This window comes from Alexandromys fortis, unplaced genomic scaffold (assembly GCF_014885135.2).
Source record: "Alexandromys fortis isolate MF-2015 unplaced genomic scaffold, M_Fortis_MF-2015_v1.1 scaffold_102, whole genome shotgun sequence".
In the NCBI taxonomy this organism is placed as follows: domain Eukaryota; kingdom Metazoa; phylum Chordata; class Mammalia; order Rodentia; family Cricetidae; genus Alexandromys; species Alexandromys fortis.
In genome coordinates this window covers 6,155,438-6,170,677 of record NW_026067984.1, presented here as the reverse complement: position 1 = coordinate 6,170,677, position 15,240 = coordinate 6,155,438, and the positions used below count along the sequence as shown (strand labels likewise).

Genomic DNA, 15,240 nt, shown 5'->3' with positions numbered 1-15,240 from the left:
CATGTCCATAATTTACAAGCTGATTATGCAAGCCTCATACAAGGAAAAGCAGAGAAGAGTTAAGCACTGTCACAGAATGGTGAGCCAGCACACTTTCTGTCAGCTACATCTTCTTATACAGCTGAAAAAGAGCACCACTGTATAGAAATTCACTATAATAAGAATTAATAAAAAATAGCAGAGTGTTAAGATAACTGCATAAAGGCATCAGAGAGCCAAGTGTTCTAAATAACTGACACAGGACCAAATATAATGACAGAGAAATATGAACATGAAGGCATTGGGCTTTGTCATATGCTGTTTAACAAAATGCAAGATTTGGACAGACAAAGCTATCAATTCACTAATGTAAATTTTATTTTTAATAATGTATCTTTTGTTACTAGACCAAATTAAAAAGGTATCTATTCAAAAGTCAAGACTATAACAACTCTTGTTATTATTATTATTTGAGAAAAAACACTAAAAATGTCTCTTTCTTTGGATTTTCAGGTGTATTAAATTTTTTGAGAATTTACATTTAATAATGTATAGAATAATAGAGTTGATGCCGCTTGGTAACTCTACTATAAGCCAGTAATTATTTCAGATAAATACACACTATAGACCATTCATCTTTTCAAGAATATTTTGTGCGAGAGGTGGCTTCCACTCGAGTGTCTGGACAAATTTCTCAAACAACCTCATTTAATTATAAAAATAAATCTTTTTAAACTTTAAAAAAAGAATATTTTGTTACAACAAAATCATTTTAGATACTTGACTGTGGCAGTACAGAAATGGTGTACTAAACAAGTATCACTAGAAAGGACCTTGGTCTCTCGATAACACCCATGAAAGAGTGTAGTTACCCCCAATTTTTTTAAATTTTACACTTTCTTTCAAGAAAAAGAAAGTAAAAACTTTAACATATATACATCATTCCCACTATTACCATGCACATCAAAGGACTATACTAGTTGACCCAGTACCTGGTATAAAAATGACCTCATCAAATAGGCAGCCTTGTTGACACAACACAGAGAGTGAGCGTGGGGGGTGGACAACTGTGATGTTAGAAGGCATCAACAACCACTGACCCAATAGTCAAGGCCTTTGATGGTCATTACCCCACATCACATCAACTGGATAGACACGGTTCCCATCAGAAATCCAAGAGTTGACCTCAATACTTGAAAACAAAAGTTATATACCTTGTCTATGTTACTGAACACTTGCAAATAATCTTACAAATGGCTTTCAATTCAAACTTTTTTGAGTTAATTTTAAGAAAATGTCAAAATTATTTACAGAAAAAGTTCTAAACTAGATTCTCTTTCTATAAGATACATATGTTAAATATAAAATTATTTTAGAAATGATGTATTTCAGGAGATTCTATGACGTGGAATCAATAAAACAATATTTGTTTGTCTAACCAATTCACTGTAAGATGAATAAGGATGAATAAATTCTCTTCAAAAATAATTTGAAAGAACTAGCACCTCAAAAGATCTATAAAGATACACATACAGGGCTGGAGAGATAGCTCAGTGGTTAAGAGCATTGTCTGCTCTTCCAAAGGTCCTGAGTTCAATTCCCAGCAACCACATGGTGGCTCACAACCATCTGTAAAAGAGGTCTGGTGCCCTCTTCTGGCCTGCAGACTCACACAGACAGAATATTGTATCCATAATGAATAAATAAATATTAAAAAAAAAGATTTATTTAAAAAAAAGAATTAAAAAAAGATACACATACAGATGAACTCTTCCTAAAGACATAAATTGAATTCCATTCTTCATTTGGCCATGTTTACATTCCAAGTCATTTATTTAAACCTAGGCCGCCTACGTAGGACGAGGAACGGACCCTGAAGGCTTTCCTACCTCACTGCAGAACTTCCCCACGCTCCATGCTTGTCTGTGAGAAGGTTTATAATTTTCTGGATTAACTGAGTTGCTGTCACATGGTCTCGATATTTAGCTGCTCTTATCAAATGATCACACATCTTTTCTTCTTCACGTTTGTCTGCAGAATACTGAGCACACAATGACTGGAAGGGGGAGAAAAAGATTTATGAATTAATTAACTATAAGAGTATGGATAAAAAAAACAAAAATGTATCATGAAACAATTTTTAGAATTAATCAAACCAACCAAAACTTTAATGCTAAATTTATAATGACCGTTAAACACTGATTAATTTAGTTTTCTAAAGTCAGGAATAAGAAACACTCTGAAGCTTTTAACAGTTAAACAGCGATATTATCAGTAACAAACAGCAAACACGTGAAAGCTGGGTCCTTCACTACAGCCAGAGGAATGTGAGGTTGCAGAGGTCTTTAGATCAAGTAGAGGAAATACTGCTACAAAATAAATTTGGAGACATTATATTAAATAATTAGGGTGTGTTTACATTCAATCAAATGCCCTGAAAAAATTTTAAACAGGAGAATACGGGATCAATCCACATGTTAAAATGATCATGACAGATTCAGGAGAGTGGGTTGTAATGAGACAAGTTATAAGGGCACTGCTAGGACCGGGATGAGAAGTTTGGGGTTTGTTGTTGTTGTTGCTATGCTTTGTTGGTTTTTTTTTTTAAGCTTAGATTAGTAATCACAGTAACTTCTCAAAACTTTAAAAAAGAAAAATTTGGTCTCTTAAATTCTACCTTTAAATTAAATATTCAGCAAAAGAATCACCTGGAAGATTAAAAATGCAGAATTAAGACCCATTCCCAAAATTCTAAGGTAGTATTTGGACTTTCATCTTCCCCAGGTAATGGCATGTACATCAAAGTTTAAGAAATACCATCATAGCAATTTTCTAAAACATCTTAGGGTTCTTTATTCTTTAGCAATAATGGGCACAATGCTAGTTCCCAAATGCTTTTTATTTTTTAAGAGTTCTGCAGTTCTGCTGTCACATTTACTCTGCTTTTGTGATCATGATTAGAGACATGAGCACTGATGCAAACTTGATCCTCTACAGGGTCTACCAACTCATGACCTTAAATTCCAAATTAAAGTATATGCACACATACATATGCACCCCCTCTGGGAAGTAGACTGCATTTGACTGTTGTTGTTACTTTACATATTACACATACACATTGTGGTTACCTCCCTCTCCTGTTGGATGCATAGTAGAAGTATGGATAGACTGTAGGCTATGTAGTCTACGCAACTCCCACCTCAACTCCAGCAACAGAGAAGGTCCTGAGTGTCCTCAACCACTCAGGGGTAATATACATCATACTGAAAAATTAGCCCAGATCACCCAATGCAATTATTCTATGAGGTAAAAAAGAAAATAGTTTGTGTAGATAGAATGTTCCTCCTGCTCAGTGTACAGAAGAGCAAATACACACCTCTAGAAGCATTGAACACTCTCTATTCTAAAGAGCAGGGGGTGGGAGAAATGGTCCAAAGATAAACCCAAAACTTAAACACAGCAGAACTATGGCAACTACACAGGAAAAATATCTGTTTAATCCAAACACAATTTAACCCACTACTTATGGAATCATAAACTTATAGGATATATGAATCCTTAAAAAAATGACCCAATGAAAGGAAAAGAGAGACTATTGGGGAGGGAGATTTAAGGTAGAGAGGGAAGAAATCAGAGGGTAGAAGGGGTGAGGGAGAAATACCTAACATTAAAGATGCATGAGTTAACTTAGAGTTATTTCTGCAAAGTCATAAAGTACCAAATAAAAAGCCAATGGCAGGTAAGCTGTTAGTCATGCATGTGTTGCCTGGGGACCTTCAGAACGACACAGACTCGTGGTATTGAACTTAATATTAAGGTGCTATTGCTGAAGACACTGCCCACTTTGATCACATGGCACAGAGAAAACAAGTTGGTACTGACCAGAAAGCTTCCTTTCTACTGGCTGACCTTCATGGTAACAAAAGGTGCAACAGGTCCAGAGAGACAAAAGTCATCAGCAGATTTATTCATCTTGAATTACAATAAAGTCAAACATGACGAGACATATCTAGTGATGCAATAGAGTCACAAATGGGATTGAGGAAGTACCACTTTCTGATTGGATCTAAGTACTGTGCCGCAAGAGGAAACACATCCCTGATAATGTAAATCTTGCTTAGAAACCGTGTTTGGGGGAGCTCACAGGCTCCAGGGGTGAACCTACTCTATTAGTCTGCTGAATGGATTAGTATCAAATGACCCTCTAAATTCATATCTCATACTTAAAGCAGACCAGGTCTTAGAGCTCAGAGAAGCTCCGTTGTGCAGTAGTAGACAGTAGTTAATGCAGAAACTTACATCTGATCAAAGGGCCGAGAATGAGTGTCAGTAGAATGCATAACCACAAGTCATATCACGCCCACCTGAACCCAAGGCTCGGGACCATTAGCAAAAAAGAAGAAGAAAAACTAGAAGAGACAGTTCTATAGTCACGTGCATAAAGAAAAACATGTATTGTAATGTACCATTTCATAAGGAATCAAAGACTGAATTTAACAATGGATGATTTTGAGGATGGAAGAAAATAAACCTTTAAAGCAGAAGCATAAAAGAAAAACAGAGAATCAATACATTTGACACAAGAAAAAAATACAGGTCAAAGTATTTTTCAATAATTATTCAAACTGAAAGAAATTGTAGAATTCAGAATGAAAAATAGAAAAAAAAATCACTATGAATCCAAATAAACCAGATTATCATCTGGCTAATGTTTCTTGATAGTATTGGCCAATTCCTTAATTTCTCTGCTTTAAAAGCCTTAAACTTCTTTTTTAGCCTAAAATTGCTTTATGAGAGGATTAGTTTAATTCCAAGAACAAGTAACTGTTGAGTGCTTAGCCATAAAGAGGTCATCTACATCATTCCCTCAAAGGCTTAGTGAGCATCAAGGAAGAAAGCAGAAAGAACGTGAGAACCAGATGAAGGAGCAGAGAGGGCTCTGGGACCCTGCTATCTAGGCTGACATGACTTGATGTTAGCTCTGCACTCAGCAGCTATGGTGTCCTGGGAAAGATTATGTCCTTCAACATCTTGTCATACATGGACAAATTCACAAGATCGAACCCTTCCCTGAGGATTAACAAGAAACTAATGGTTGGTGGAAGAGGGAAAGATGTTTTTCTTCTGTGGTGTGGCCATTGAAAAGATGCCCGGGTCTGAAAAAACATCCCCATCAAGTTCACTGGGAGAGAGAGCAGCAGGCAAGACATGAAAGTAGAAAAGGGACAAACTGGGAAGAGGAAGAAAAATTCTAATATTCTGGGCATTCTGCAGGGGGAGGAGGGGCCCTATGCATCACCTGAGTACAAACTCAAAAGCATGCTTTCATTTGATTTTACCATGGGCAGAATTTCCTGCTTCACAACACTCTATTTTTAGACTTTAAATGTCGTATAACTAGGTATAAATAACACAACATCAGTATAAAAATATATGACTGTAAAAACAAATAATTAGCTTAGGAACAAAATATTCAGTTTTATTTAACTACTGCTAAAAATTGAAATGCATTGCTATACAATTAATAAAATAAATATTAAAATCATAAAAACAAGTTATGTAAGTGCTGATGTAGAGACTATAAGACATAGCAGATAGTAGGCTAGAGAAAATCAAACGTAAATAACACATTTTATATCTGTTGAAGGGCTATGATGAAGAAGTCACAGGAGGAGGAACTTATGCAAATTTGATTTGAAAAAAATAAAAGGAAAAATATTTTTTAAATATCAGAATGGACAGCAGCCTAAGTGAAAAGGGGTGTTATTTCATTGTTGTAACTGTTATTTTGACAGTGGTATTTTCAGAGACCCATGCAGGAGCTAAGAAGCTAACCTACAGATAAAGGAACAGTGTAAGGATACAGAGATCTTTATATTTATATATATATTGTATATATATTGTATTCTAAATTACCCATTACATCTACACTATGCCTTTTCTAACTTTATCTGAGAGGAAATTCAAATTATTGGTGGAAACTAGAGAAATCAATGGTTACTATATTCCTATAAACATTACATATCTTCATATTAAACACTACTTTAAGTGCCTTACTTGTAGCAAGACCTTACTACAGAGACTATTTCAACTTTTTATAAATAGTTGAACAATAAACATTTGCTAGCCTATCAAAGTTTGCTGAAAAGGCATTTCTAAAAACAAGGACTCAAGGTAAGCTAAATAGTAAAATGGTTTAAAGTGTTCCTTAATGGGTCTTTCTTTACAATTTAAAAGGCAACTTTTCATATCTGACATAAAATCTATAGATATAAATCACATTAAAGGACCATTCTTTTCTCATTATCAATCTTTGTCTCCTTGTAGAACATTACAGTCACATTTGCCCTTAAAATGTGATAAAAAGAAACCAAATAAGAATGTTTCTAAAACATATAATGAACTTGTCTCTGTTCTTAAAAATTTCTTAATAGTGTAAATTGAAGATGTTCTCATCAAATACCAATAATATTTTATATTATCCAGGCAGGTACATATGAGGAATATTTGAGTGGCACACATGTATTTGAGGAAAACATGTATCTTTTTCAAGGTTGAATGGAGGTACCTGTGAGACTCCATCCCGAAAGTTCAATTGACAATGGAATTTAGGACATAAAAAATAAAGGGTAGCTCTAAATTTCTCCTTCAGTATTATTTTTAGGCAGAACATTTTACTTCACATTACCTCTGCTTTTCTGGACTTAAAAGTCACACAAAATAAATAACATCACAATGATAGTAGAAAAGTATCTGAATGCAAAAACAAAAGAAATTGCCTTGAAAGGAAAAAAATCAATTTGCAGTTAAAGACTAATAAAGAAATTTGACATTCATTACTGTAGAATTAATAAAGAAAATTAAATGAACTTGCTTCTTAGAATTAATTTATTTATAACAAGTAAGTTATAATGGAATAAGAAAATAACTTAAACTGACCACAACGTAAGTTCCTACACTGGCTCTCTAGCTGAAGAAGCAGAGACAATAGAAAATTTAGTTTTTTCATGTAGACTGCATGATTCTATCCTATTTCACTATTTGCCCTTTGCATGGACATTGAAAGAGAAGTATCCTGGCAATTGAACAGCTTATTCAGGTTTCCTCCTGGCACTGAACTGACCTTCTCTCATGGCACTAACCTGTTGTCTTCATGGCTCTCGCTCATGAAATGCTTGTATATTTACTACAGCTTTATCAAATATCCCATTCTTACCATCCATTTCCCACATCATGTATTATTATCAATTAGACTTATCCTTCAATATTTCATAGCTGATCCAACTGTTTATTCACAATTTGAGCACACGTCACTACAAGGATGATCTTCACCTACACAGTAACCATCCAACACTGAACTATAAAAGCAGAGCTAGCCACCCTCATCGTAAACATTTTCTATATTCAGTAACATGTGGCATCAGTTTTCCTCAGTTAACAGACCACTTATTTCACTTTAGAGAAAGATTTCTATTAGTTCAAAATTGAGTTAGAAATAATTTGATAGCTTCTTATGAGCAATCACTAGTATTTTTCTAAAAGAATTTTTAATAGTATAAATACATTTATATATTCTACTTTCAACCCCCAAAAGTACATGATGGCCAAAAAACTCAAAACATTTTTTTTGTGTGTATGTGTGGTACTGAGTTGAAACACATGCTAGGCAAGCGCACTACTATAGGGTTCCCCCTCAAGAACAAGACTACATTCTATTACCTAGAATACATAACCTATAATTCAGTCATATCACACAATACCCTTATGTCTGCCTATGTGTCCTATATTCTTGAAAAATGCAGATTACATCCAAAGTATTCCCTTGGAATTTTATGTGAATAAGAAAAACCATTGAGTTTCTTTAAAATAATTTTTAAAAATTCTGTTAGGAGCTAATGAGATGGCTCACCTTTATTCTTGTAGGTGCTTGTCAACAAACCTAAGAACCTGCATAAGATCTCAAGGACCCACATGAGAGAATAAGAAAGCCAACTTCCACAAGTTGTCTTCTAACTATAACACCCCAATTCACAAGCACAAATAAATTAATTTGATTTTAAAAAGTCTATTCAGAAGACTAGAATAAGAAGTTATGCAGAGAATGAACTAGAAATACTGATTCTTTTTATTCTTTGTTTGACTAAGGTGAAAGAATATGCTTTTTTAAAGCTCCCATATAATTGACATTTAAGAAACTTGCTTCGGATTAACTTATAAATCAATAAAAATTCATGAGGAAAATTAGAAAAAACATTAAATCAGCTACTGCAGAACTTAAAAGAAACAGCCTTAAAATATGAGAAAAGCAGAGAATTTGAATCACTGATATAAATGCCTATTAAAAATAAATGGCCTAATCTATGAAAAATAATAGAAAAAATTCACAAAAATATCACCTGTTCTCTAATGACAGTTGCAGCATCATTATAATGTGTACCCGGAGTGTTCAAGAACTAGAGAAGAGAAAAGTCTACAAACTATTAATACCAAAACTGGAGCGCTGGGCCAGCTGGGATCCGTGGTGAGCCCCACACCACCTAGGGCTACAGAGAAGATGCCAGTTTAAAAACAAGAACAACAAAGAAAAAAAGAAGGAACAGAAGTTAGAAAATTTCCTACAAACATTAAAAGGAAAGGAAGAGGAGAGGAGAAGGGTGGAAAGGAGACTGAGATTTAGAGCCGTGGTTATCTTAAAGCAGAAGAGCTCTAACAACTGTAAAGAAAAAGGGCTCACAAACACTGCCTTTTTTTTTTTTGAGAAAAGGGAAAAAAAAGTTTCCGCATCCTCCCAGCCTCCCATTTCCCTCCCCCTCCTCCCACCCTTCTCCCCCTCCCCCCCACTCCTCCATCCCTCCCTCTCCAGTCCAAAGAGCAGTCATGGTTCCCTGAACCGTGGAAAGTCCAAGGCTCTCCCCACTCGGTCCATGTCTAGGAAGGTGAACATCCAAACTGGCTAGGCTCCCACCAAGCCAGAACATGAAGTAGGATCAAAACCCCGCAAACACTGCCTTTTAACACCAAGCAAGTCAGCTAAACTAAGGATGTCAGACTTACACGGTTTCAAGCACTGGATTTCTAGAATAACATGTTTTATTTGAACTAATTGATCAGGGCAACTAATTTATCAGATTATTAAAAAACAAAAACAAAAGAACACAAATTTTTGAAACCAGAACTCTCAAAACATAACAGAGTCCTTTTACTAGTTTAGTATGTAACAATATAAATGAATTGCTTTAATAATTTAGTGTTAAACATTTAAATATTAAAAAAAATTGCCTTTAGACAGAAAAGAAAGCCGCTTGTGACCACTGTTTTCTATAGCTGGTGGGTTTAGGGTATTTCATTCCATGTCAGGATATACAGTTCTACCTCCTCCATTTTAAGAGCTACACAGATTATTGGAATTTTAATTAAGGAAGCATGACTTCTGCCAAACAGTTTAAGAATGTTACTTCTCAACTGTTTTGAAATCACTTCTACTATAAATTTACTGAAAACTGTTGAAAAGGAAAACCACATAAGGCTCAACAAATGAAGAAGTTTCTCAATTATTTACTTTTGGGGGTCTTTGTCCTTTGACATTCACCCCAGATTTAAAGTCTGATCCTAAAAAAAAAAAAAAATTAATGCTATCTACAGAAACCTTAGGCTCCTGAAAAAGACTAAGAAAAATGAAAGCTTCAAAACCTCAACAGCAAACAAAAGTCACCCAGTGATAATGTGTGACAGCCACCTTTAATTCTGAAGTGATCTCTCTGTCATGCAGCGCCTCAGAGTATTGATTTCTCTCAGCAGGAAAAAGTCTAAGCCAATGAAACAGATATAGCACCATTCCCCTTCCCAGCCCACGCCATAACAGCATTCAAGGTTAAAACAGGCAGGACACTTATCAAAGTATCTCTCCCATTTCTTCTTCTTTTAATGGACTAGGTGCAATGTGTTCTGGGGCCTTATCTCTACAAACTGCAGTACCCACTAATATTAAATGATTTAAAGATTAACACAGGTTTGAAACCTTTAGGTTTCTCATAATAAGAGCTTGTTTTAAAATGTCTTACATATATTTGTAAAAACAGGTCAACACAAATAGGCTGAAGTTTGTACATACTTTCCAATGTATATACAAAACTGTTTTATTACTTACTAGAGTACCAAGTGATATTTTTCAAACCACCAAATTTTAGATAAATGCCCAAACACTATACAAAGGCAAGATAGGTCCACTAACACTGCCAGCAACACATCATCTACCTATTTGGTAAATTAAGTAAAAACTGTATGGTTCAATGAAACTGACAGAATTTAAACAATAAATAGGACTGAAATTTTTAAGAAAATCACATTGTGATTTTTAAATCATATAAAACAATGGTCATTTATTTAACTTAGTAAGATCTCGTGGTTAAAAAGTAGATATATTTACAAATACCATGGGTGACTCATAGGTAACTACAAAACAAAAGCAGTTCAAAGGAAGCAGAATGGAAAGTAACTGACTCAGCTTTATAAATATCCATTATTAAATCAGTACTGAAAAGTACATTATCTATAGCCAGATTGTTTGAGTTCAAATTTTAGATACGAAGTCTTCAAAACTGAACAAGTTATACAAAAATGCTGTGTCTCAGCTGCCTCATCTAAAACAGTAGGTAATTTAACAAGATTTTTCGGGAGGACTAAATAATAGAAACCAAATGTTGAGAAAACTGTCTGTGTGAAATAACAGCTTCATACGTTCACTCCATGTTCATTCTGCTGTTACCAGAACACACAGTGAACAGTCCTTTTCTTTCAGCCTCTCAATGCAATTGAGAAAACAATCACAGCTTTACAATAAGAGATAAAAATAACTGTATCAAAATTCCTCAGAGAGAAATAAATATGGTATATAGAAAAAGGGGGAAAACCTTATGAATCAGAGAGAGTTAAAGAATAAACTAGTTTTCACCAAGAAGCAAGCACTCGAGATCAAACAAGTAAAATAAAATAGAAAACAGCAAGGTATAAAGACAAAACTCAGTGTGGAAAAAAGACTTATAATCACATGATTAGTGACTCATGCTATAGTTGTAGCAATCTGGAGGCCAACCTGGGCTAACAGTTGATTCCAGGCCAGTGTAGTCTGTAGAGCTAGATCTTGTACCAAACATCCTGCCTATTAAATAGCAGCCCAAGTTCTCCCATTTAAAATATGTTCTACTTTCCTTGAGTAAATAAAGATTTTACCCATTTCCTTCTTAAAGGAAATTGTCCCCAAAAGTTGGAATAAATTATTTAACATGAAATGATAACTGAATTTGTGTGTCTAACTACACACTATCATATTACTGTTAAGTTCTTCGATTCTTATTGACGTGTATTAATAACAGACATTTCCACTGAGGGAGATCGAATCTGAAAGCTGCTCTATTGGCGTTTTCCTAATGGCTATGGATGTTGAACATTTTTCGGTATGTTTAGGATAAAAGGAGGGATCTTTATATTCTGATGGTAAAAATGTAAATTGGTGCAGCCACTATGGAAATCAGTATAGAATTTTCTCATAAAACTGAAAATAGAACTACAATATGAACAATTTATACTATTCTTGTGCATTTAAAAAAAGACTCTGTGTATACCACAGAAATTCTTGCATATCTGTGTGTACTGCTGCAGTGTTCACAGTAGCCAAAATATTGAATGAACACACACACACACACAGGCATACATACAACCTACAAAACATAAAGCTGGAAATCATAATATACAAGAAAAGGATTTTTCATGTACAAATTCCAAACAACACAGTATGAAACAAAATTTGAGATAGGGTTTCAATATATAACCTTGACTGGACTGGAACTTACTACATGGTCCAGGCTGTCCTGAACTCATTAAGATCCGACTTACTCCCCACTGCTAGGACTAGTTCAGATTTACATAGTAAACATATGTGTGCCCTAAACAAATGTTCACATGATCTGTTCAGCAGTTACCCACCCAGGGAAGACCAAAAGTAGAAAATGTAAACACCAACGTGGAAATTACAGAAAGTGAAACAACATAAAAGGCACCCTCCACTGAATCCTACATAGACCTCACTCTGAAAATGAACTGAGAAATACTGAGTTCTAGCCTTGCAGAAAGGTGCACAGCACCTACAGATGATACTGAAGGCTGTCCTCTGTAGTCACAGCATAGGCACACATCTGAATGTCCACCCACATGCGCCTGTGTCTGTGCACTCATATGCCTACACACAGAGAGACAGACAGACAGACAGAGACAGAGGGAGACTGCTTGACTTACTGACAATAAGTGGATGGGACCTAATTCCAGGAGAAAACAATATATAGCCAGAAAATCTTTTACTCCAAGGACCTGAACAGGCCTAAGAGTTGGCAAAGAGAAAAGGCCTGGGCTGAGAAGTGTAAGAGCTGAAAGGCACTTGCAATGCATTGAACTCTAGGAGATGCAGTATCTCCCCAACCCCCCAGGACTGTTCTGTTAATCCTCCTCGGCATTCTGAGGCCTTTCTGTGGTTGTTATACCTATAAAAGGAAAATAAGACGCCTATGTCCATGCCTTGGAAAATAGGATAACAAGAGTATAAAGAAGACAGGGGCTTTTGCTGGGAAAAGCAACTTGTATGGCAATAAGCGCTCCAACACCACCCTTCCCAGGAGAGCTCCAAACTGGCAGTGGGACATGGGAGCACAGCCTGGATACTGCAAGATTACTTAGGATGAGGGTCTATGGAAGCTCGCTAATTAATTAAGACAAATTCAAACCAAGAAGCATAATACATTTCTAAGTCCCATTTATTACACACACTAGTAAAGAACAAGCATTTTCAAGAAGGCAAGAGTGGGCTGGAGAGATGGCTCAGTGGTTAAGAGCACTGCCTGCTCTTCCAGAGGTCCTGAGTTCAATTCCCAGCAACCACATGGTGGCTCACAACCATCTGTACTGAGATCTGGCGCCCTCTTCTGGCGTGCGGGCATACATGGAGGCAGAATGTTGTATACATAATAAATAAATAATAAATCTTTAAAAAAAAAAAAAAAGAAGAAGGCAAGAGTATCTGAAAAGCGAGTAAGAAAATACAAAGCATGGTGGCACATATATGTAAGTCAAGCACTCATGAGGCCGAGGCAAGAAGATTATCATGACTTTAAGGTCAGCATGAGCTACAAAATGAGACCTTGTTCTTACACAAATAAGCCAAAAAATTACTAACAAATACACATACACAGAGAATTACAATGTATCGTTTATACTATAATTTAACTAATAGATAAAAATAAAATGAGAAATTCAACTTAGTAACATGAAAATTAAAATAATATAATACGTAATGAATAGAAAACATTTAACACTCAATTAATAATTATTCAGTTCAGAATTAATTTGTTTTCTTTGAACTTGAGACAATCTTAAAAGCACACATAAAGTTAATCAAAATATACAAACTGAGCATATATTTGAGAGCTGGTTTAAATAATCTACAGACATGAATTAAAATAAAATGCCAAGATTATTGAAATAGAAAATGACACTTCTAATTTACTATCTAAAGTTCAGTCTACACTAAATATAAGTACCAGATGAGGAATAAATCAATGACCTTTACAGAAACTCACATTGCAGGAGAGAATTAAACTATCTTATCCAATAGTACATGGTTAATTTTGGTAAATCAAGACTAAATTCCAGCATAAATAGTCCTGAATTTCTGCTTTCTATAATACATCAGAGACTACAATAACAATCTTAGTACTCGTATAAATATGATGATTTCTTGGTCTGTCTCATAATATAAATTCTACAAAATAAAGCCTGTTCAGCATAAGGGGGTTTATACCAAAATTGGATAAAATTTCACCATCGTATCAAAAGCAGTATTTAATTCACAGAAAATCTACAAGATTAATATTTGAACTACCAAATTATATGTTTGGCGAATAATTTTGAGAAAAATTAAAATTCTACATATGAAAATTTTGACTCCTCAAAAGATACTGATCCTAAATTATACATTTTATTATGAAAATAATTATTCATTTGCCTATTCTGTATTAAGAATTTCCTATGTTCTAGTCCTACATTTGATGCTGAAATTAGAGTCTGAAGAGTATAAAAAAAGCATTATTTTGAATAGATATCAGCAATCACAGAACACTTATTAAAGGATTAACAGTAATAATAAAAGGTGTCCAGAAAGAACAATAGAATCTGCGATTTGACACTGTAGGGTGTACAAGAAGAGAATAACAGTGACAAGCAGTCAGACTCCAGCTACTTCTCCCCTGACACAGAACTCACTCTGTGAGTACCACAAGGCTGGGGTCTCAAATTACAAAGCAGTTTACATATCATAATCCCAGTTTACATATTATAATCCCATTTTTATTTATACAAAAAACATATATAAAGTATACATATTGTAGACATGCGCATAAAAACATTAAAAGACTAAGGCCTAAACTCTCTTACAGAGCATGAAAGGGGAAAGATGTCAGAGCGTTCTCTATCCACATCATTTCACTATTAAAAAGCTCTTTTTCCTTATCTGAGTTTTTGTTTTCCTTACCTGAGTTTTAGGGGTTTTTTTTGTTTTGTTTTGCTTTTGTTAGAGCTTTCAAGGTTAAACCTACAAGAAGCATTTGGATTTTCTTTTCTTTTCTTTTTTTGGGGGGGGGGGTGGGGGGGGATACAGGGTTTCTTTGTGTAACAGTACAGGATATACTGGAACTTGCTTTGTAGACCAGGCTGGCCTCCAACTACAGAGATCCACCATCCTCTGCAACCTGAGTATTGGGATTAAAGGCATGTGCCCACTGAATTTTATTTTTTTAAGTATTTATTTTATTTATCTAATAATCATAAATAAACCAACAAAACAGATTGAGATCTGAAATAAAGGCAGCAGTGAGCACACCTATAAGTATCTCTCAGACAACTATAACCAAATCAACCGCAATATAACTACAAGGCCACAATGGTCAGTTGTTTATACGTGGATATTGTTCTGAATGAGAGACCATAACTTGTAATGATCAAACGAGACTTACTTAGTGAGACATATCAAATAAAATGTATCAACCCAGGAAAGTTACTTAACTCTGTTGATTTACTTCATCAATAATGACAAAATTTCTTTTCCATGACCAAAAATCATATTCACACTAAAAGACTTTAGTATTGCTTGAAGATATAGCTAGTTAAGCCAAAATCAGACTCACCTATTATTTTAAAAAAGATTTTATTTTAGCAAAC

The 15,240-nt window shown here is 34.8% G+C and overlaps 1 protein-coding gene across 3 annotated transcripts in view; it reads right to left on the bottom strand.

Moving 5' to 3' along the window:
• The window catches only part of Lrba (LPS responsive beige-like anchor protein), a 468,170-nt gene that overhangs the window by 271,926 nt on the left and 181,004 nt on the right, over positions 1-15,240 (bottom strand). For all 3 annotated transcript variants that reach the window (XM_050158812.1, XM_050158811.1, XM_050158813.1), the window contains exon 37: positions 1,869-2,035. In XM_050158812.1, the coding sequence (XP_050014769.1) occupies positions 1,869-2,035 (167 nt within the window). The remainder of the gene's footprint in view (positions 1-1,868; positions 2,036-15,240) is intronic.